Source organism: Episyrphus balteatus, chromosome 2, assembly GCF_945859705.1.
Source record: "Episyrphus balteatus chromosome 2, idEpiBalt1.1, whole genome shotgun sequence".
In the NCBI taxonomy this organism is placed as follows: Eukaryota; Metazoa; Arthropoda; class Insecta; order Diptera; family Syrphidae; genus Episyrphus; species Episyrphus balteatus.
In genome coordinates, this window is record NC_079135.1 from 98,203,628 (window position 1) to 98,224,897 (window position 21,270).

General features: G+C 26.3%; 1 protein-coding gene across 5 annotated transcripts in view; it reads left to right on the plus strand.

Moving 5' to 3' along the window:
- The window catches only part of LOC129911561 (neuronal PAS domain-containing protein 2-like), a 197,322-nt gene that overhangs the window by 155,676 nt on the left and 20,376 nt on the right, over positions 1–21,270 (plus strand). For all 5 annotated transcript variants that reach the window (XR_008771668.1, XM_055989391.1, XM_055989390.1 and 2 more), the window contains 2 exons: positions 9,096–9,259; positions 9,339–9,493. Coding sequence is in view for 4 of the 5 variants with exons in the window: in XM_055989391.1 (XP_055845366.1) it covers positions 9,096–9,259; positions 9,339–9,493 (319 nt within the window). In the remaining variant the exon portion in view is untranslated. The remainder of the gene's footprint in view (positions 1–9,095; positions 9,260–9,338; positions 9,494–21,270) is intronic.

Here is a 21,270-nt window from a genome sequence, read left to right on the forward strand (position 1 = left end):
AAATCTCATGTCCGCAAGTCCTAATTTTGGAGGTTAAACTAAGTTAGGTGCAGACTTAAAAAAATTAGCAAGAAAAGTTTAAATTTGTATATGTATACCGACATAAGCGACATGATTTAAGGGTATTTTTTAACACTTATTCAAAAAAACTCACAATAAGTCAACCTGAACATCCCTGAAAAGTAATGCACCTTATTCATGTTGATCTGACACAAATATCTGAAGTGTTGTTTTTCAATTTTTTAAAATCTGCACCTTATCTTCAAACCAGGAAAATTAGGACTTGCGGACATGAGATTTTTTTATATTTTTGAGGGTAGTTAAAGAATATCCAAACAAAGATTAAAATGAAAAAATTAGCCTATTACCACTTATCCCAAAGATGAACAAGAAGCTTCTTTAGTGCATATCCTAAAATTTGCCCCTCCTTCAAAAAATACTATTATTTCGTAGGTATATATATTTTTTGTAATGGATTGTTTTGATTTTTAATAATGATGGATTCTAAAATCTTCATGCAAAATTTGGTTCATCTACCATAACTTTTAAGGGTTTTTCGGCAGTAAGTTTGCAACTGTTATAATAATATGAGTTGACAGATGAAAAACAGGTATAACTTTTTCCAGAGACGTCAGATTGTCTTGATTTTAGATTTTTTGGAATCAGCATTAAAAAATACCTTGAAATCATGTATCATATGTGTGTATAATACCATAGCCTATTTTTGCTAATTTTGAAAATCTCCATTTCGCGATTTGACCTTGAAATCGCGACAAGCGGACATGAGATTTTTCTAGATTTTTGAGATATGTTATAGAATGGCAAAAGGAAGATATTGAGCAAAAAAAATTTCTACTAACATTAATTCCGAGATTTACCCCTTTTTTCTCCTTATTTGACTGTATTATTACATCATTGTTAAATGAACACAATAAGTTACCATATAGATAATATAGCTACTATAGTAAAAGAATAAAAATAAAATTTTTAGTTGATACTACGTGCAGATGTTCTTTATTGATATATTATGTAAGTAAATTTGAATAATACAGAACAAAGTGATACATCATTCCAAGGATAAAAGGTTCTATTCTTCAACTTTGTAAATCATTTAATAGAATTTTGTGTAGAATAATAAGATTATGCTTATTTGAAATATAAAAAATTCATCACGTTTTCCTTGTGCAATGGAAAAACATGAGAACTCAATCACGAGTTAATAAATTGTTCAATAAAGTTAATACAAAATTCACCATTTTAAACCTAATTACAATTCAATTAATTGAATTAATTCCAATATTTTTACAATTAGATCGTAGCGAAAAACATTTTGTTGACATATGAATGTTTGAATTAGCATATATGTAAGTAAATGGCATTCATTTTTAATTTAATTTTTTTTTCAAATTTTTTTATTATAAAAAATAATAACTTTTTATTTTCTTTTTATTGTTAAATAAATTTTTTTTCATTAATCCCTGTTTCCATTAAAACATATTAAGTATCTAATTTTAAAATTTGATTTTCGACTTTGTTTTTTAAGCCCAGTAAAATTAGAAGAAAAAAACCAAAAAGTTCATGACAGCGGTTTTTTAAGAAAAGTATAATTTTGGAATTGGATTAGAGTTATTCGACGAAAAGTTGTACATATTTAATTTAATAAATCAGTAGATATTGAATCCCAAATATATTATGTGACCAAAACATGTTTGCTTGTTTTACAACTTACATTTCAGCTTCTATAATACCCCACTGACACGTTTACAATAGCCGCTGTAAGGCTTTATGGACAAGGAAATTTCCTAGAATCAAGAGTATCTTTCACCGGCCTGCTGATTTTATGAAATATTTTGTATTCAGGCATGAAACAACCAATTACAAGCTATTAATGGTGTACATAAGTAATAAAGACAATCTACCTTTAATTAAAAAAAAAAAATTGTAAAAATTCAATGAACAAACCTCAACTATCATCTTTTTTAAGCGAATTGTTGTAAAATAACATTTAAAGCTAGAAACTGTAGTTATTAGGGTGGGTCAAAAATCTAATACCTTTTTTTTTCAATTAATAACTTAAAAAAAAAATCGATTGCAAGACACCTCTAGAATATACTCGCTTAATGAGCTCTTAATATTAGAAAAAAGATCCCCTAGTTTTCCATTTTTAAAATAAATCAAATTATTTTCTACCAATTTACTTTTAAGTGAAATTATTTACATATTCTTTTAGAAAATTGAACGCTCTTCAAAAAAGGCCTTTCAAATTTTACTTTTATCTAACCATTTAAAATATATTCGAGGTCCAAATTTTGAGTAAATCATTAAAACTTAGCAAATTGAAAAATTACAATAACACTGGTCAACAAAATTGAATTTTTGTTTGCCGCAAGAACCAAGATATACTTTTCTAGATGTTTTTGATGTGCTGAACTCGAATCTGAAGTCCGAAAAATTTGATTGGACTCCGTTTTTGAGATATAACCGTTATAAAATGCTAAAAAAAAACGTCATTTTGACTGTTTTCGAGCTTCTGTTTTTATGTGGGGTAGTTCATTATAAACAAATTTGTACCGGTGATTATAAGAACAGATACTCTTCTTTAAAAAACTGTTTAAATTTTACCGATATCTCTTAAATTGCTCGAGATATCTTAAGTTTTAGTTAGTAAGCCAAAGAGAAAATAAATTTAATCTTAAGTTTAAGTCCCTGGTCATAAAATTTTTGCCACAAGAACGAAAATATACTTTTCTAGAGGTTTTTTGGTCGCTTAACTCGAATCCGCAATCAGAAAAATTCTATTAGCTTCTGTTCTAGAAATATAACCGTTAAACAAAAAAAAACCTTTTTTTTGCATTTTATAACGGTAATATTTCAAGAACGGAATCCAATAGAATTTTTCTGATTGCAGATTCGAGTTCAACAACCTAAAAACCTTTAGAAAAGTATATTTTGGTTCTTGTGGCAAAAAAAAGTTTAATTTGGTTGGCCAGTGCTGTTTCTGAGTCAAAGATCACTCCTTAAATTTTAAATATTTCGGGCAGTAAAAGAGGTATCGGAAAGATTAAAACATTTTTTGGAAGAATAAAACCAGTTCTTATAGACACCGTTAAAAATTTTTTCATAAGAAATTACCCCACATAAAAACATAACCTCGAAAACAGCCAAAATGACGTTTTTCGGCATTTTCTAACGGTAATATTTCAAAAACGGAGGCCAATAAAAATTTTCTGACTTCAGATTCGAGTTCAGCACATATAGAAAAGTATATTTTGTTGACCAGTGTAATCAAACGGGCAAGACATATTCTTTTAAGATGCAGAATGTTCTACAAAAAAGATTGTATACACTTTTTTCATTAATCTAACCATATCAAAGATATTTGAGGTCAAAGTGAAAAAATTTATAGGTAAAAACATATTTTACTTTTTTTTTAAATGGTCGAATAAGAAAGATTCATTCTTGTAAAGTCTTAAACGTTCAAGTTAAAGTTGAAGTTTTTAGTATTAAGAAGATATTCAAATAGAAATTCCAATGCATATTGGTCATAAAAAACTATTGAAATAAGTTGGTATTCGATTTTTTGACACACCCTAGTACTGTTGCACCTATATTTTATAATTTTGTCATCTTCTCTATGCTCTATTTTTTTTAAATGTGTCTTGAACTTGCCCTCCATCTTTGACGCAAGTAAAAAATTATGAACTAAAACCTTTTTAACTATGAGTCCATTTCATTTTTTGTATTATCTTCTTCTTTCTTTGAATAAATATTTATTTTTATGTATACCCTTTCACTAAATAAATTCAAGAAATTCACCAAAGAAAGTAAAAAAACAAACTATGTCCCTTAATAAAATAATTTTCCAATCGTACCAAAGTTTAAAAATAAACCTGACCTTTACCAAAAGCCTAACCTATCTCTTTTTCATTTCTATTATATTCGTAGGAACTCCATTCGACGACAAAATAGTAGCAACAAAAAAAAAAAAAAAACTACCCCATCCATACCTACCATATTTAATATTGCGCCATATTATTTTCTACGCGAACCTACACACCATTAAACCTTTATTTTGTTATTGTAAGTTCGCAAAGTAGGTACCTACTGTACTGAGAAATTCAAGTCAAGTACAAACTAAATAATTATCTTGGCGCTCTCTCTCACCAAAAAAAAAAAAAAAAGTCTCTAAAACTTCACAATATTACAAAACGAAAAATTGAATATTTAACAACAACTTGAATAAACATCAATAAAATTAAAATCAACAGATAGCACCAGAGTGCTACAATGTATATAAGAGAGTGTAATATAGTGTGAGTCGTAGTTGCTGTTTTTTTCTTTTGTTATTTTTAATTTTATTTTTTTTTTTTTTTGAATTCTAAATAATAATCAGTATTTCCCTTTTCTCCCCCAGGCACCCTCTCTCTTTAGTTTAGAATGAATTTAGAACCTTTCATAGCAAAGCTGTTACAATGAGTGATAATAATGTAATGTTTATGTGTATTTTTTTTTTTTTTTTTTTTTAATAGGGTAAATTTTATTTTACAAGCATTTAAAAAAATAAAAGAATATTAAAAAGGGGTTGATTTTTAAATTTACACTGAACTTTGGTGGTAGAAATATTTTCAGAAAATACATTTATGCATTCATCTTAACCAAACAAAAAAATACAGTTAAGAGAAAAAGAATAAAAAGTAGAATATTAAAAATATGCAATTTTTACTCAGGAACTGGGTAAAGATAGAAAAATTAGATTGGTTTTGAAGAGATACACACTAGAGGATTGTATTTTGTTGTTCTTAGATTTCCTTAATTTTCGCTAGAGTTTTATTTATAAATTTACATAAATCTATTTATACTCTTTTGTAACTGTAAATATGGAATAATCCGATTAAAACTGAGATCCAATTACAGAATTCTACAAAAATGAAAAAAATTGAAACATAATCTGTTCTGTGACAGAAATAATCTTTTGTTGGAATAGACTATTTCAAGAAATTAATCCTACAGCTTTGAAAAAAAAAATTTAAAAAAGTAGTTTTACCTTCATTTTGATATTTTCGAATCTTACTTTATCTAAAATTAAGCTCTGCTTTAGGAAAGGTTAATGGTATTGAAGTGTTTTTCATAGAAAATTTAAAAAATGACATATCTAGTTGAAATACTTCTTTTCATTTGTTGGCAGTTTAAGTTCTTTACAGACAAAAAAAATATGATACGTATACACCACAGTGACCCTAAATTGATCGATTTGTCATTTTAATAAAAATCCTATGCAAATTTCTTAAGATGTTCAATATAATTTTTGATTCTTGCTTTTTGACCATTAACGAAATTTTCGCACTTTACATAATCTTCAGAAAAAAACTAAAATTCAAATTGAAAAATATTTTTATCGTCGTTTTTAGAGTCATTAGATTCGAAATATAAATCTAATTCGTTTTCTTAAAAATGTAAAATTACCTCAGCTTTTTACCCGATGTGGTCAACCCACAAATTTAATTTGTTAATGACTTTTCTGATATGAGTGAGGAAATTTCTGTCAATAATTTTTACAAGTAAAAAATATGATCTTTAAGAAGACTAGAAGACACAGAAACATATAGTTTTCACTGTTCTTTAAGGAATCAATTGAGGCAGTTTTCTGTGTGAGTAATTTTTTTACTAAAATTCACAGTCTGGACAAAAATAGTATAAAATGAGTTTAAAAAAAATTTTTTTTCACCTATTTTTAACTTTGAAATCGATTATTTCAAAAACTATTGGTTATATTATATTGATTTAAAAATAAGAATCAAATGTACAATTTTTCCTTTCGGAAATGGTATCATTTATTACTGTAAGTGTTGCCGTTGTTTTTTAATAATTTTTTTTTAGAAAAATGCCCTTCCCACCTAAACGGGGGGAGATAGACCCCCCTCCCAAAGAAAAAAATTTTTGTATTGAGCTCCTCTACAAAAAGTTATGGCGCCCAAGTTATCCTACTACGTGCCGAAACAACATTTTTGTTCTATACCTAAAAGTTCGAATTTCTGTATTTGGGTTGAAATCGAAAAATTTTTTTTTCTAAGCCAATTTTGAAGTGATTTTCATAAAAAATACCTCGATTGATTGAGAAATAGATATAATTTCAGAATATATTTTTTAAATAGCATGTTGTTTTGAAAACATATACTTTAAATTGATGCCGAAGTTGGGCAAATGACGAAAAAATGGAATTTTTGAACTTTGACAGCTTATAAATTCTAAGTGGTTTAACCGAGTTACATGTTTTATACATTGTTTGATTGATTGATATTTGGGGTATAGGATGTACTGCTACCTGTAAGATCTATTGTACCCCCCTATTAAACTAAATGAGTTAGTACCTCATTTTATAGCTCCTCCTCTAACCTAATTCCTTTCATGAAATTGATTATTTGGGGTATTTTCAAAGAGTGCAATTTATCCTCTTCGACTTGGTTTATACAAAAAAAATTGAAAATGGGTAAAAAATTGTCGAAGCTAGAATTTTTTTTTTTTTGCCCGTAACTCTAGATTTTGGGGGTGTTAGGGGATTTTCAAATACCGTTTTGTATTCAGTGCGACTAGCTCTACAAAACCTGATAGGTCTCCGCCCGCGTATATTTTGAGTGTTACACCGTGTTCTTAGATATGTTCGCTTTTCATACATTTTTGTGGGCTAAATATTTTGTCTTTTTTTTTGTATCTCAAGTTTAAAATCCACAAAGATGTGAAAAAATGATTTCCAACTTTACACACAAAACACCTCTTATAGCCTCGTTTATTAAATGAGCTTCGAAATGAGATAATTTCGCGAAAAAAAAAATAACAAAATGAGATGTTTTCTACTTTTTTTTTCGAAAACATTTTTTTTTTTTTCGAAAACACCTGATGCTCCATTGTGGTCACAAATTAGTACTAAATAGAAGAAAAGGAAACAAACAATAGCATGGTTACAAGGAGGTATTTCAGAAAAAAATATTGCAATGAAAACACTTTTTGCTGAATTTCCGAAAATATCTCATTTGGGTTCTAGTCAGAATAGGGATTCAATAGTTTTGACCTTCGAATGAAGTATTTAATTTTTGGCATATACAAAAAAAAAAAACTGAAAATTGTTAAGGCCAATTTTTAAATATTTTTTTTATAAAATAAAGTGCTTAAAATTAAAATAAATAAAATGAACTATACTTCTCTTTTTAGAAACATTTCATTGAAATTGGTTCAGTCTTTTCTGAGTATAATAAAAAAAATCAAAAAAAAAAACTAAGCTTAGATCCCTTCGAAAATTATTTTTTTATAATCATAAAAGACATTTGAAAAAATTGGAAAATTTTTATGAAATAAGTTTGAATATATGCTTTTCAGAAAAGAAATTTTCTTAATAAACACCTAAAAAATGTACTTTTTTTTCTGATCCGATCTAGAGCAGACAAACTAAACAAAATTGTTGATTTTGAAGGGTGAAAGTTACCCGACCAAAATCTTAAGTCTCAGTTTTTTTTTTTTACAGTTTCTTAAAATCATAATAACTTTAGGCATGAAAAAGTCAAAACTAAAAAAAAAAAAATAACTTTTAACAATCCAAAATCCTTTCTGTGCGATCTACGAAAATATTAACTAGAACGCTTTAGCAAAAGTTTTTTCTGTTTAATTTTAAAGATACTCTATCGTATACCCAAACAAATATCTTGAAATTATTGTTTCGTATGTCTTCAGGCAGCTCTTCCCAATATTTGCTTATTCTTTAATTTTCGAATTCGAATTTGAAAACAGAAACGAAAATTGAATCCGTATGGATTACAAAACGGTTGTTCTGATTTCCATTCGACTTTTTTTGTCGGAGAATATTTTCTTCCGGGAGCAAACTGCTACCCGGATTGAAAACGGCAAAAGTGTGTCGGATTGTAGATCCGTTCGTTTTTCGCAAACACTTATGAATCCGCAAAATGTGTTTGAATATGGAATTCGGAGAAGCTTAAACTCGAAAACGGGAAAAAATTGAATTCGAATAGAAATCAGAACAGTCATGATGATTTTGTTGAAGCTATGTTGAATAACTCTTTCGATATCAATTTTAAATTGTGTCCCATACCAAATGTTATCTTAATTTATTTTTAATAAATCGTCTAAAGTTTTAATTTTAATTAAATTTCAAAGGTGTGATAGTTTGAATTTTCATTTTTGTACTAAAATTATTCAAAATATTAGCTAACTGTGTCATAAACTTAATACGTCATTAATTATTACTAAAAAAAAATTAAATAACATGATTGACTTGTTTGTTTATATGCATACACTAGGACAGAATAAATTATAAAAAAAAAAAAACCATCATAAAAATAGTAAAAAAACATATCTTTTGTATTGTTTTTTAAACTATGACATTTTTAAATGTAAGTTTGTCATACAAAATTTTAACGACACAAATTTTAACTACCCAGTTTGTTTTTTTTTTTTTTTTAATATCTGTCCTCGACGACGTTTCAGCAATTGTCTGACTTGAAGTTTTATTACTTTTTTTCATATACATATTTGTAAAGTAAAATTTAAAAATGCTATAAAATTTCTATTCGCAAGACCTTGTTTGTGGGTTGACAATAGTAGAAAAGGTTGTCATATTAATGTTGGAAGGGACTTAAATTACAACCAATAATAATTTCGAAGTATTACAAATGTTACACAAATAAGTTGCTACTTTAAGCAATAAAATTCTTTACGAGAATTTCAGACGAAGTATTTGCTTGTAAACAAATCAATGAATATTTCTTGGAACGATTTCAATGTATTTCAATAAATCTTTTTGAAACTTCTATCTTTTACAATCTTGTCGCAGTTGTTAGCACTAAGACTTTTCATACATATTTCCAATACTCAATCAAAGTTGAAACCGGAAGTGACAACGAAAGAACAACTTTACAAAAAAAAAAAAAAAAATATTAAATAAAGGAAACTAGTTTAACGCAAACCAGTTGCAGTTAAACTTAAACCAATCGTTTATAGTAAATCATTTCAAACTTTTACTCAGTTTTCAGTTTTATAAGTTCTTGGATACATTGTTAATATTAATTGTCTTTTTTTTTTTATTTTAGTGGTCGAGAAGCAAGAAATCGAGCTGAAAAAAATCGTCGTGACAAATTAAATGGATCGATACAAGAATTATCAACAATGGTGCCACATGTTGCTGAATCACCACGTAGAGTAGATAAAACTGCAGTTTTGAGATTTTCAGCACATGGTCTCAGAGTCCACTATGGTAATTATAGTTTTTTTTTATTAATTTTTTTATAATTTTATTTTCTAAAATTAAAAAATCAATTTTTTTTTTGTTAAAGTTTTTGGACAATCGATCAAAGAACCACCCGAAACAAAGTCTCAACTAACAGAATCCTTAATGAAACTGTTAGACAGTTTTCACATAACCATAACGTGCCATGGACAGATTGTGCTAATATCGGCTACTGTCGAACAACACCTGGGCCATTGTCAGGTAAGGAATTTTATAAAAAAAAAAAACAACTTAAGTAGTTAATATGTAACTTTTTTTGTACAATAAGTGCACTTATACAATACTTAATTTTTACTTTGTGTCGATATAAGTACACATTGTAAGTAAATATTAATTAATTATATTGTTGACTAGATAAGCACCTACTTGGGTTTTAGATTAAACACAAAAGCCGTCTTATAAGTTGTCATGTTGATGAAGTACCTTACTAAGCTTTATAGTCAAGAATTTATGTCATTGAACCTATCTCAAGGCTATACAAATTTGTTTGTTTTTTTTTTCTTTTACCTATCTCAAGATATTCTCAAATTTCTTACGTCTTTAATGACATGAGAAGTTCCAATTTTCAATGAGTTTCAAAGAATTAAAAAAAAAAAAAAAATTGGATTAATGCACATTTTTACTCAAAATGGTAGAATAAGCGTTTAAATGTAATGTTAATTAAATCATAATAATGTTTGATCTTCGAGTTTATATTAAATGAGAAAAATTCCAAAACAATTGAAACCAAAGTCCAAAATGTGCTATTTCATCGATTTTTTTTTTAACTAGCAACTTTTCTATTAATTTTCTTAAAAACAATTGACTATTTTGGTTTGATATATTGTTACCAACTTTGTTTAATAGTGAAAATTAAATAACATGAAACAATTAAAAAAAAATTAAACTATTCAACAAAACTGAATATTTAATTTTTCGTTTAACCGAAACTTTTTTTTGTTATAAAACTCATCTTGAAATTCTTCTATTTTAAGCATTTCTGACTTTCTTTAAAATTGCTTTAGTTAATTTAAACAATTTTTTTTTTATAATTTTAATTAAAATAATTAAAAATAAAATACAAAAAAATTTTGAATACGAAAAATAAAGTCTTAAACGGTTTGTTATATTTTTTTTTCAGAAAATGCAATAAAAGGCATCAAACTTTGTGGTTTTTTGGAACAAAAATTCAAAAATATTTAGCAAATATTTATGTAAAAACTAAAGCAACTTCAACTTTAAGAAAAAGTTCGTCCTGCATTTTATTTGATTTTTGTATGAAAAAACTATTTCATTTTGATATAGTCATGTTTTTGAATAAAAGTTTTTAATAAAAATGGTTCAAATTTTATGACAGTTAAAATTCAGCAAATTGGCAAAGTTCCGAAATTATTTTTTTTTTTTTACATAAATTACTAATTGTATTTTTCAAACAACTTATTCTATTACAATTCTTCCTGGTATAGGTTTTTACTTATTAAAGGCAAAACTTTTCATCACAGCTTTTGGCATTGACTAAATTAAATTAATAAGGGTCATCCACGCTTGTATGAGAAAAACAAAATTTTCTATAGCTTGGTTCAACATCCAATTAATACCATAGACAGGGGTTCTGATCGATATTCGAAAATTTTATTTTTTTTTTTTTTTTTGAAAAAAAGTTAAAAATAATACATTTTGTTTAGTTTGCGTATTGCTTTGTAAATAAATGCTAGCAAAAATTGCTTGAAAATTGTTGTACTCATTCCGTAGAAAACATTGAAATAATAACTTCTGGCGCCACTTCAAGTAAATTTTGTGAACAGCACACACAGCTGTTTGTTGAGGTAGTACATAGTTGTTGTTTTTTTTTTTTTTTTTTTATTTGCACTCCTTGCCGCTATTTTGGTGCTCATATTTTTTTCGAAAAATATATTTAATATGTTTTCAAAAGACCATAAATATGATATTTACTTTTCAAAAAAGCTGAAAAAGAATTAAGATTACGTACTTTTTTTTTTCAAAAACCTTAACATTTTACTAAAACCAGCATCCTCTTACTTTTTAAAAAGCTATAGTGGCTTGAAATTTAACGACGTAAATTATATAAATATAAGAAACAAATTAAGCGGGTGGAGCAGGTATCGAAAAAAATGTTTTTATGACCACACTTTTAGTTATTGTGTAAGATAAGGCCCATTTTTCCAACACCATTTTGTATGAATCAAGTTAATTTTAAGTCTACTGTAAATAGCAAGTTCAATAAACTAGATTGAATTGAATGGAATTGAAAATTAAAAACAAATTTTTTAAACAAGATCTTTCTTTTGATGAACATTTTTTTTATTATCATTGTTTTTTTTTTTTTTTTTATTTTTAACTTTCTCCCGATCTAACGATTTTTGTATACAAAAAGTTTAATATAACTTTATTAAAAATCAAATTTTAATATTTTGGATTTATAAAAAACTTAGGTTAACAAAATTAAACTTTTTTTTTGTTGCCGAAACAAAAATATACTTTTCGGAAGGTTTTCAAAGAATTTTTTTGGTAAGACTTATGAACTATAATATTAAGATACAAAATAATAGTTGTATTGATTTTTAATCAACTATTCTTATATCGTTTCTATTCAAAAGCTTTGCATATAATATTTTCTCAAATAAAAAATTCTTAGTTTTTTTTTTGATTTTTTGAAGTGAAAACTTCTTTAGTATCGTAGTGATTTGAAACAAGATGAAACGAAAACGCGACACGACTTCAACTTGTTATAACTTTTTTGTTTTAATAGATACATGAATGAAATTTGTACTGCAGATAGGTAAAATTAAATAGGTAAAAAAATTCAAATCTGATAAAAAGATAATTTTCTTATTTTCAATTTTCTCAAAAACAAGAAGGCATAGAAGCATCTGGTTTTCAGTATTTGATAAAAAATTGATTGAGGCATTTTATTTCATTGATTAATTTCATATTTAAAATGACAGTCTTGGCAAAAATAGTATTTAATGTGTTTTTTAAAAACTTTTTTCCCCAAATTTTGACTTTGAAGTTGATTATTTCGAGAAAAATTAATTGAAATAATTTGATTTAAAAACTAGAATTAAGTGTACAATTCTGGCCGTATTGCCGTTGATTTTAAATAATTTTTTTTAGTATTTTTACATATTTTATAAAATTGCCCCTCCCGCATAAACGAGGGAGATAGACCGCCCCTCCCATTGTAAAAAATAATTGTATTGAACTCCTCTACAAAATACCGTTATCAATTCTTGTCGCATAAGTTATCGTACTAGTGCCGAGCCTCATTATCGTTTTATATAAAAATTTGAATCATCAAAATAAAAAAATGATAAAAAAAAGGCTTAAAAATGAAAAAATCATCACCAAACTATTTTTATTGAAAAGATCATAATTTTTTACTTCAAAAACAGTTTTGAAAAAAAAAATTAAAAAATGAGTTTTTTAGAAAAAAAATAAAATGTGTTTTTCACCTTTTTTTGTAATAGATCAGCTTAAAATGGACTAATTTCATTTTTAATAACGATTTTGGAAAGGTCTAAATATCACCCTACAAATGCAAAAAAAACATTCATTCAATTATGTATAAAGTCGCAAGAAATATGCAAAAAAGTAATTTAAGATCATGTTTTTTTTTACTCCCAAAAATTGAGTGACTTAGGGAATTAATTCATTCTACTCACTTGCTAATTTTTTTGGGGGATTATTTATATACAGAAGTTCATATTTTGAGCTAAGGAACCGGTAAAAAATGACACAAATAGATTTTATGACATACGTATTTTTCGTACATATATTCTTTTCACATGGAATTACTCAGCTACCAATGTAGGAAGTACCGTAATCTCAGTCTGGAAATTCGACATGGTTGACTTTAAAAAATTCTAACTTCTCTTGTAGACATCTTTGAAATAAGATTTATGCATCATTATACAAGGTGAAACAATAAGCTTTCACATGGTATAGGTTGTCAAACAAAAAAATTGAATTAATAGCATGAGAACATAAAAAAAAAATGTTTTTTTTTGCTTGTTTTGATGAAATTTCATCGAGTTTAAAAAATTCTAGCTCTTTTTGTAGATGTCTAATAGACCTGATCGATATATATATTTTGAGCTTAGACAATAAGCTTTCAAATGATATAAAATTGTTATACCAATAGTAGGTACGTGGAATTAAATAAAAATATCCAAACCTAACTTTTTTCGAAAATAGACTGAGTTTTTTCTACTGTCACGTATGGGAAAAAAAACTGATTTTACAGAAACTGTGCTAACCAACTGGTGTGATTTTTTTAATTTCCTTGAGAATAAAGATTATGTATTCTTTATTTTCTTCTCTTAGTGTAATTATTGAAAACATACAAAATTCATTTTTTTAAATTAAAATTCTTGCAAAATGTTTTTTTTTTAGAACTTTAAGTTATGTTCTGATATAAAAAAAAATCCTTTAAATGGCTCAGATATTGACAAGAAAGTTCAAAATAAAAAAAAAAAAACTATTCTATTCGAGGTATTAAGTATAATGTTTTAAATAAAAAAATAAAGTAATTTTATCTACAAAAATTCGAAAAACATTTCTTTAACAAAACCGTAGGAACAGTTTTTGAGACATTCAATTTTTTCCAAAAAAATTGATATGTACCTATCGTTATTTCTGATCCTTAAAAATAGTTCCTGGACGACAAAAAATGGTACACACAAACTTGAATTGAATCGTTCCCTCTGTTGAGGTTTTATTTCTAAAAAAAACTCTCAAAATTTCCTGATGATAACTAGGTCCTTTCAACCCAGTTCAGTCCTTTAGTGAAATTCGTAATGCATCTAATACCTAGAACTAAAATGAAAATACGGTCAAATCAATACATACCTAATAAGTAGATAAACTTAGTTGTTTTTGACGTTGATTGTGGCATTGTGGAAAGTAGTTTCCCAATGAATTAATAATGAGTTCATGCCTTAAATTAACAAGAGTCCTCAAACGTTAAACAAATCTATAATCTCATTCCAATGAATCGGATAATATTCACAAATACACACATCCTATAAATTAAACATCTTAAATATTCCACGCACTTTCCACTCCCCCATCCCCATTCTAACAACTTTCGATATTTGACTTTGACTTTCTTGTATATTTGTTTCATTGAGCTTATAAATTCAAATAACCATGTTAATTATTATTTCTCATAAAACCCTTAATTCTAGAATAACAAACAAATAAATTATTTAGAATTCAAAGCCACAACCAATTATTTCAAGTAATAAGCTTTTCCTAGAATTTACAAACTAAGTGCTCTAAGGAATGTATACAATCATGCTGGGTATAAGGGTTGTGTGGTATTGTAAAACGGTAACCATTTTTCCTATTATCGACAAAATTGCATCCTTTATATGGTTTAATTTTGGTTTCATATAAAAGATTTGTTTATAAATTTCTCATTAAAATGGTATGATAAAATGATAAATTTCCATTTTGAATATTATATACACATTACACACACTTGATAAATGAATGAGTGAATTTGCGTGAGTAAAATAAAATTTACACTAAGTGCATCCTGGTATAAGCATTTATGCAATTGAAATTTTATTCCTACAAAAAGGATATATATTATGATCCTTAAGTAAGTGCTTGACTTAAAATTACAAAGAGGAAATATGTATGTGCAAAACTTAAGTAGTGAAAATCCCTTCATTATGGGATAAGGAATAAACTCAAACACAACTACACGGCAAGGTCTTTCGTTTAACTAAAATATTTTAATTAAAATGTGTGTACAAATTTTGTAAAATAAAATAGGAAATTCTCGTTTGAAGTTGTAGGCCCAATTTCTACATCTTGAGTTAATTAAAAGTAAGTTAACCTTGGAAGTTCTTTTACTGGACTTTGAAGGGATTAGAGTTTTTTTTTTTTTTTTTCTTTTTTTGTAGACTTATTAAAGTTTTAAGGGCTCTAAGTGCAATATGAAAAGGTTAAACATCGGAAAATACTAGACAAAATCTACTTAGGTGTTTTTTTGAAATTTTTTTTTTCAAAAATCATTTGAATTTTCATGTAATATAAACGACTAAATAGTTTTCAAGGAATTATTTATAAAAAAAATCATGTGTGCAATTCACACGTGGTTGAAGTGAAACCTTAAAAATCATTTTTAAAAAAATCGAAAAAAATATATAACTTTTTTTTATTCCATCACTTTTTTTATATGACAACCTACAATAAATTATTTATATCGACCATGTCTATACAACATCTACAAAAATAGCTAGAATTTTTTTAACCCAATTAGTTTTCTTTAAAAAATTCAAAACAATCAATCTCTTTTCTCTTCTAACGCCATTGAATCCATTTTTTAAAAGACAACCTATAATAAATTTTATATCATTATTATTTCACCTTTTATATGACGCTTCAATCATATTTCTACCATGCCTACAAAAAAAGAGTAAGAATTTTTTAAAGCCAACCATGTCGATATTTCAAACTGAGATTACGGTACTTCCTCTACTGATCGCTGGTCTGGTCATCGGCAACAAATCTTCACAGGTGTTTTGAGGTATTTTTCAAGTTTTTCAATTAAAGATTATATAACTTGTAGAGCACGTACCGTTATGTGTGATATATTAAATGAAAGGTAATATTATCAGCATTCGTATTAAAGTTAAATAAATTTGTTATGTGCTCCAGATCAAAAGATATAACAGAATTTTGAATATGAAATTAATTGAAATTTTGCACAATCATAATTTATTTAATTACCTATCTACAGTACAAATTTCATTCATCTATTTATTAAAACAAAAAGTTATGGTCAATTGATTTTTCGTGTCGCTTTTTCGTTTCATCTTGTTTCAAATCACTACGATACTAAAGAAGTTTTCACTTCAAAAAATTTAGAAAAAATGCAAAAAAAAATTTTTTAGAAGTTTAAAAAAAAATTAAAAGAATTTTGAGTTATTTTTTCACTATATATCTAAATATGGAGGTAGGGCTTAAACCAAGACCCATTTTCTTTTTTTTTAATAAAAAATAAAATTTAAAAAAAAAGTTGATACATAAATAAATAATTGAAAAATTAATTTTGGAAGGACATTTAACTTTTTTGAAATTTTCCTCTTTATAAATATAAATATGGGCCTTTTTAAATGCCTACAAAATGCATACTTACTTTGTATTTAATTTTATTTAAAAAAAAAACATTTTTTAAGAAAACAGCTCTAACGTTTTTGAATTTTGTTTCTAAAGCTGAATCTTAATTAAAAAAATATCAAGTTCTGTACTTTTCTTTTGAGATTAAAATCATTTAAAAAGACTTTGTTTGTTTGTTTGTATTGAATATATCAGAGATAAGTAATTTTCTGTTTCCATTTGAAGTTTTAAAAGTGTTTTTTTTTTTTTCAAAGTTGAAATAGAAAATGACTGAGGCGAGCTACAAAATTAATTTTTTCGCAACAAATTTTTTTTTGCAAAGCTATTATTTCGAGGAAAGAAAAAAAAAATTTAAATGCAAACTATTTAGAAAATTTTGACCGTTTCGTCTTTTTTTTTGCTTAATCTTGTTTAACAAAAAACTGATTGAGATTTTAGCGTTTTATATGGGTTACTTCAAATTTCCGCAAGAAAAATGTTAAATTTCGCATTTTTTTTTTTGTGGAATTTGAAAACTTACTCATGAGCTTATACTTTTTTTTTAATAAAACCTTGAATATTTTCAAAAGTGTTGGAGTTACAAAATTAAGGTTTGCATCAAAAATTTTATTTTAAAAACTTCAATTAGTGACAAAAGAAAATATTCTCAAAAAGTTATTCTATAAAAATGTCTCCACTGGGCTGATCAAACCGGAAGTGTGCTTCTGAAACATTAAGTTGAAATAAAAAATTACTGGGTGAAGCTACAAAATTAATTTTTGCAAAAAAAAAAAATTTGCAATTAATAAACTACAATTTTGGACATGAAAAAAAATAATAATTTTCTTGTTTTCGTTCTCCATCTTCAGTCTTATTTAAGCGGAATTTTGGAAAACAAAAAACCGATTGAGGCTACAAAATCGAAGTTTGTTGAATTGAAAAGCACTTAAAAAGCTACAAATTTTAATGTTAGCAAAAATCTATTTTATTCAATAAATCAATACATTTAATGAGATTAATTTTTTTATTCCGCCACAAAGTTTTTGTTTTTCACGAATATTGTTTTTATTTAAATTTTGTTTTCCTCTCAATATTTTTTTTTTTTTTATTTCAATAAATCCAATCCAAACGACACTCAAAGTTTTTTATGTAAAATGATAAAATAAAATGCCCTTAATTGGATTAAAACTTATTATAAATTTATCAAAAAATTTAAAACTTAACAAAAAAGTGTTTAATCAAAATGTATTGTATTGTGAGTATCTATTATATATATTAAAGTTTGGTTTTGTGTACGTTCGCTAACCGGCCACACCGGCTAACTTATTTTCTTAATTTTTTTTTTTTTAATCCAAGAGGTATAAGAGGAGAAGGTTTAAGGCAAAAAAAATTTAAGATTTTATAGGGTAAATAGGGGTAACACGACATTGAAAAAAGAGGCTATTTTCTAAACGGTAAGTCGTAAAGAGTTGACTTTTTTTTAAAATGATAGACAAATTTATTCAATTGTTAAAAAAGGTATTGAAAAAATTCAAAAAAATTTCAAAACCAAGTTGTGAAGGTTTTTTTGCAGTCATAGACCTTCGACAAAAGACTAATTAGAGGTACGCAAAATTTTGCACAGAAATTTGAGTTACACCATGAGAAAGATATTAAAAAAAAAATTAGGGGTCTAAAACGGATTTATTTAATAGGCCCTGTATTTTGAAATAAAAATTTTTGAAAAACAACCTAATTTTTAGGGACATTTTTAATTGGTCTTTTATTTTTTTTTTTTGAATTTTTTAAAGTCTGCAAAAAATCTCAAACTTATAGGAAATATAGGTTTCAATCATGCGCATGCATGTACAAAATTTTGAATTTTTAGAAAAGATTTTTGACAATTTTTTTTTGTCCGTTTTTAACAGTTTTTATTTTTATCTTTTTTTCTTCAATAGATAAATGGCTAAAAAAATAATGATTTTATAGGTTAAATAGGGGTAACACGACATTGAAAATAGAGGCTATTTTCTAAACGGTAAGTTGTAGAGAGTTGAATTTTTTTTTTAAATGATAGATAAATTTATTGTTAGGTTGAAAAAGGTATTGCAAAAATTCTAGAAAATTTTAAAACTATGTGAAGGTTTTTGTGCAGTGAAAACATCTGGTAGAACTTCGACAAAAGGCTTATTAAAGGTAGGGAAAATTTTTTACGGAAACTTGAGTTACACGATTGGAAAGATACTAAGAAAAAAATGTAGGCGTCTTATACGGATTTTTTTCATAGGCCCTAGATTTTGAAATTTGAATTTTTGAAAAACAACTAATTTTTAGGGACATTTTTGAGTAGTTTTTAATTTTTTTTGTAATTTTTATAAGCCTCCAAAAAATCTCAAGCTTATAGGAAATATAGGCTTTAGTCATGCGCAAGCATTTACAAATTTTTAAATTTTAAAATGATTTTTGACCGAATAACGGGAAAAACAAGTTTTTTTGTCCCAAGTTTTTTGGCCGTTTTTAACATAGGCCATATTTTACATAGGCCACTTTTGCCAAAAGTTTAAAAGTGAATATTTTTAAACTCATTTTACGAACTTTTCAAGTTTTGATTCCCTTTTTCATTTAAAATGTTAACTAATTATATAGAGTCGAAAATTAAAAATAAAAACAAAAATGGCGGAACGAAGTCCGCCGGGTCAGCTAGTATTTCTATAATTTGTTTAAAACGGAAGTGATAAAATATTCTGTGCGTACAATCGATGGATTTACACTCTTCGAAAAGGGATCCAGATGAATGTAATTAAATTGAATTTATTTTGTTGCACTTTCGATCGAACGAACAAGTGTGGATTGTGGACATCACACATATAAAATTTATATTTTTTGAGAGCTTTTCTTTTCTCGCGTTACATTGTAAAATATTAAGCATTAACAATGTGTGGTGGAAACTTACATATAAATATATACAATTGGGTAATAATTGGAAAAAATTTATGATCCAATGAAAAATATTTCCACGAAGTGATGCAGTAACTCAATTTGTGCACAATTTCGTGTACGTAACAAAGTTGTGTCAGGGGGGGTTAAAAATTGAATTTGCATTTGAGTGTTTGGTCGAATATGGAAAGGGTGGAGGTCGGTTGTAATGGTGGTGGAAAATTTTACATGAAATATTATGTAACTTTTGTTATTGGACAGATATCAAAAATGATTGGATTTGCAAAGTATGAAATTTGTTTATTCAACGATGAAAATGTTTAAGATTTTTACACAAATTTAATATGAGATGGGTATTCTTTTTTTGTAAATTGTACTAGTTCCGTTCTTACCTATGCATTTTTATCCAACATAGCAAAATCCTTTAAAGCTTTTAATGAACTCCTGTACAGTTTCTCTTTAAATGAATGCTATTTTTAAGTAAAGGAAGGTCTTTTCATTTCAGAATAAACGAATATATTTGTAGTTATATATAAATAAACCTTTTGGAAAATAAAATATCCCTTTGTTTGCAAGTGTTAGACTTATATTTGGATTTCACTTTGTCAATTTAAACACAAGAAATTTCCTTTGACTTGTTAATTGGCAATCTTATTCAGATACACTGCACCCACATGCAAAATTTCAGATGACCATTTATGTTTTTTTTTGAAAGAAAATGCACAACAAAGATCACCGCCTATTGTTATTATTTTTGGTCAGTTATAGAACAACTGATATTATTGAAGTTAAAGGCGTTCACTGTGGCGTATGTGCAACATTTTTCAATATCAACCAATTTTTGTCAGCCTTAGTCAATCTTTACAATTGGCTAAAAACTATATAAAAATGAGCAGAAAAAGCATTGAAGTTCTTATGAAATAGATAGCAAACGCAAGTAGGCTCAGATATTAGAAATACATAATAATAAAGGAATAAAGATAAAATAAACAATTAGAAATTAAAATAAATTTTAAACTTAGTTAAGAATGTGGTACTTGTGTGCAAACCGAACAAATTTTAAGGAGACAAAAAAGAACATTATGATTTTTTCTGATATGTGAAAAAGCGAAAGATAATGTAAAATGTGTCACTTAGTCATTTTTTTTTTTTTTTTTTTTTTTTTTGTTCTCAGTTTTTTTTTTCGTGTCGCACGAACAAGCCATTGACGACCTTTCTCACCAAGTAAAAAGTAAAAGCCGAATAGGGAGACTTTTCCAACAGTACAGGTTTTATTCGTTTGTCCAGAATGAAACTGTGAATACTTCGTTATACACCTTAGAGGACACTTTTTATCAATCATTGTTCAGGACAGGGCATGTTTTCTGACAGTACATTAAAACTTAATGCACGACTGGGTCGAACAACTTGGTCTTGGAGTTTAAATTGCTAATATTTTTAAATCTTATTTTTTATAAATTTTTCTTAACTAAATATAACAAAAATTAAAAAAAAAAAAAAAAAAAATACGTCTTTTAAATTTAAAAAAAAATTGATGTTTTTAATTAGGTTACATTCTGGACAAAATAATTTATTTTTCTTTTTTCTTAAAATGTAAATTTTTATAGATATGTAATATAAGTTTTTTGAAAAAAAAAAAAAAAAAAAAAATGAAAAAAGGTATAGGTAATTGTCAAATATTTCATTTTTTTATTTTTATTAATATACCTTAAACTTAGATTTCAAAAGATGTTTAAAAAAAAAAAAAAAAATTAATCCAAAAAGTAATTTTTAAAAAATTTAAATTTTTATTCAAATTAAAGTTTATAAAAGCTTTTGCGTAGAGAAAATCAGAAAAAATAAAAATGGTGCAGTTGGAGGTACTATTAAAAACACTTTTAAACAAAATTTGCACCTGTTTTTATTTTATGAATAACTGTTTTTTACTAATTTAGCATCACTGTTTTCAAATT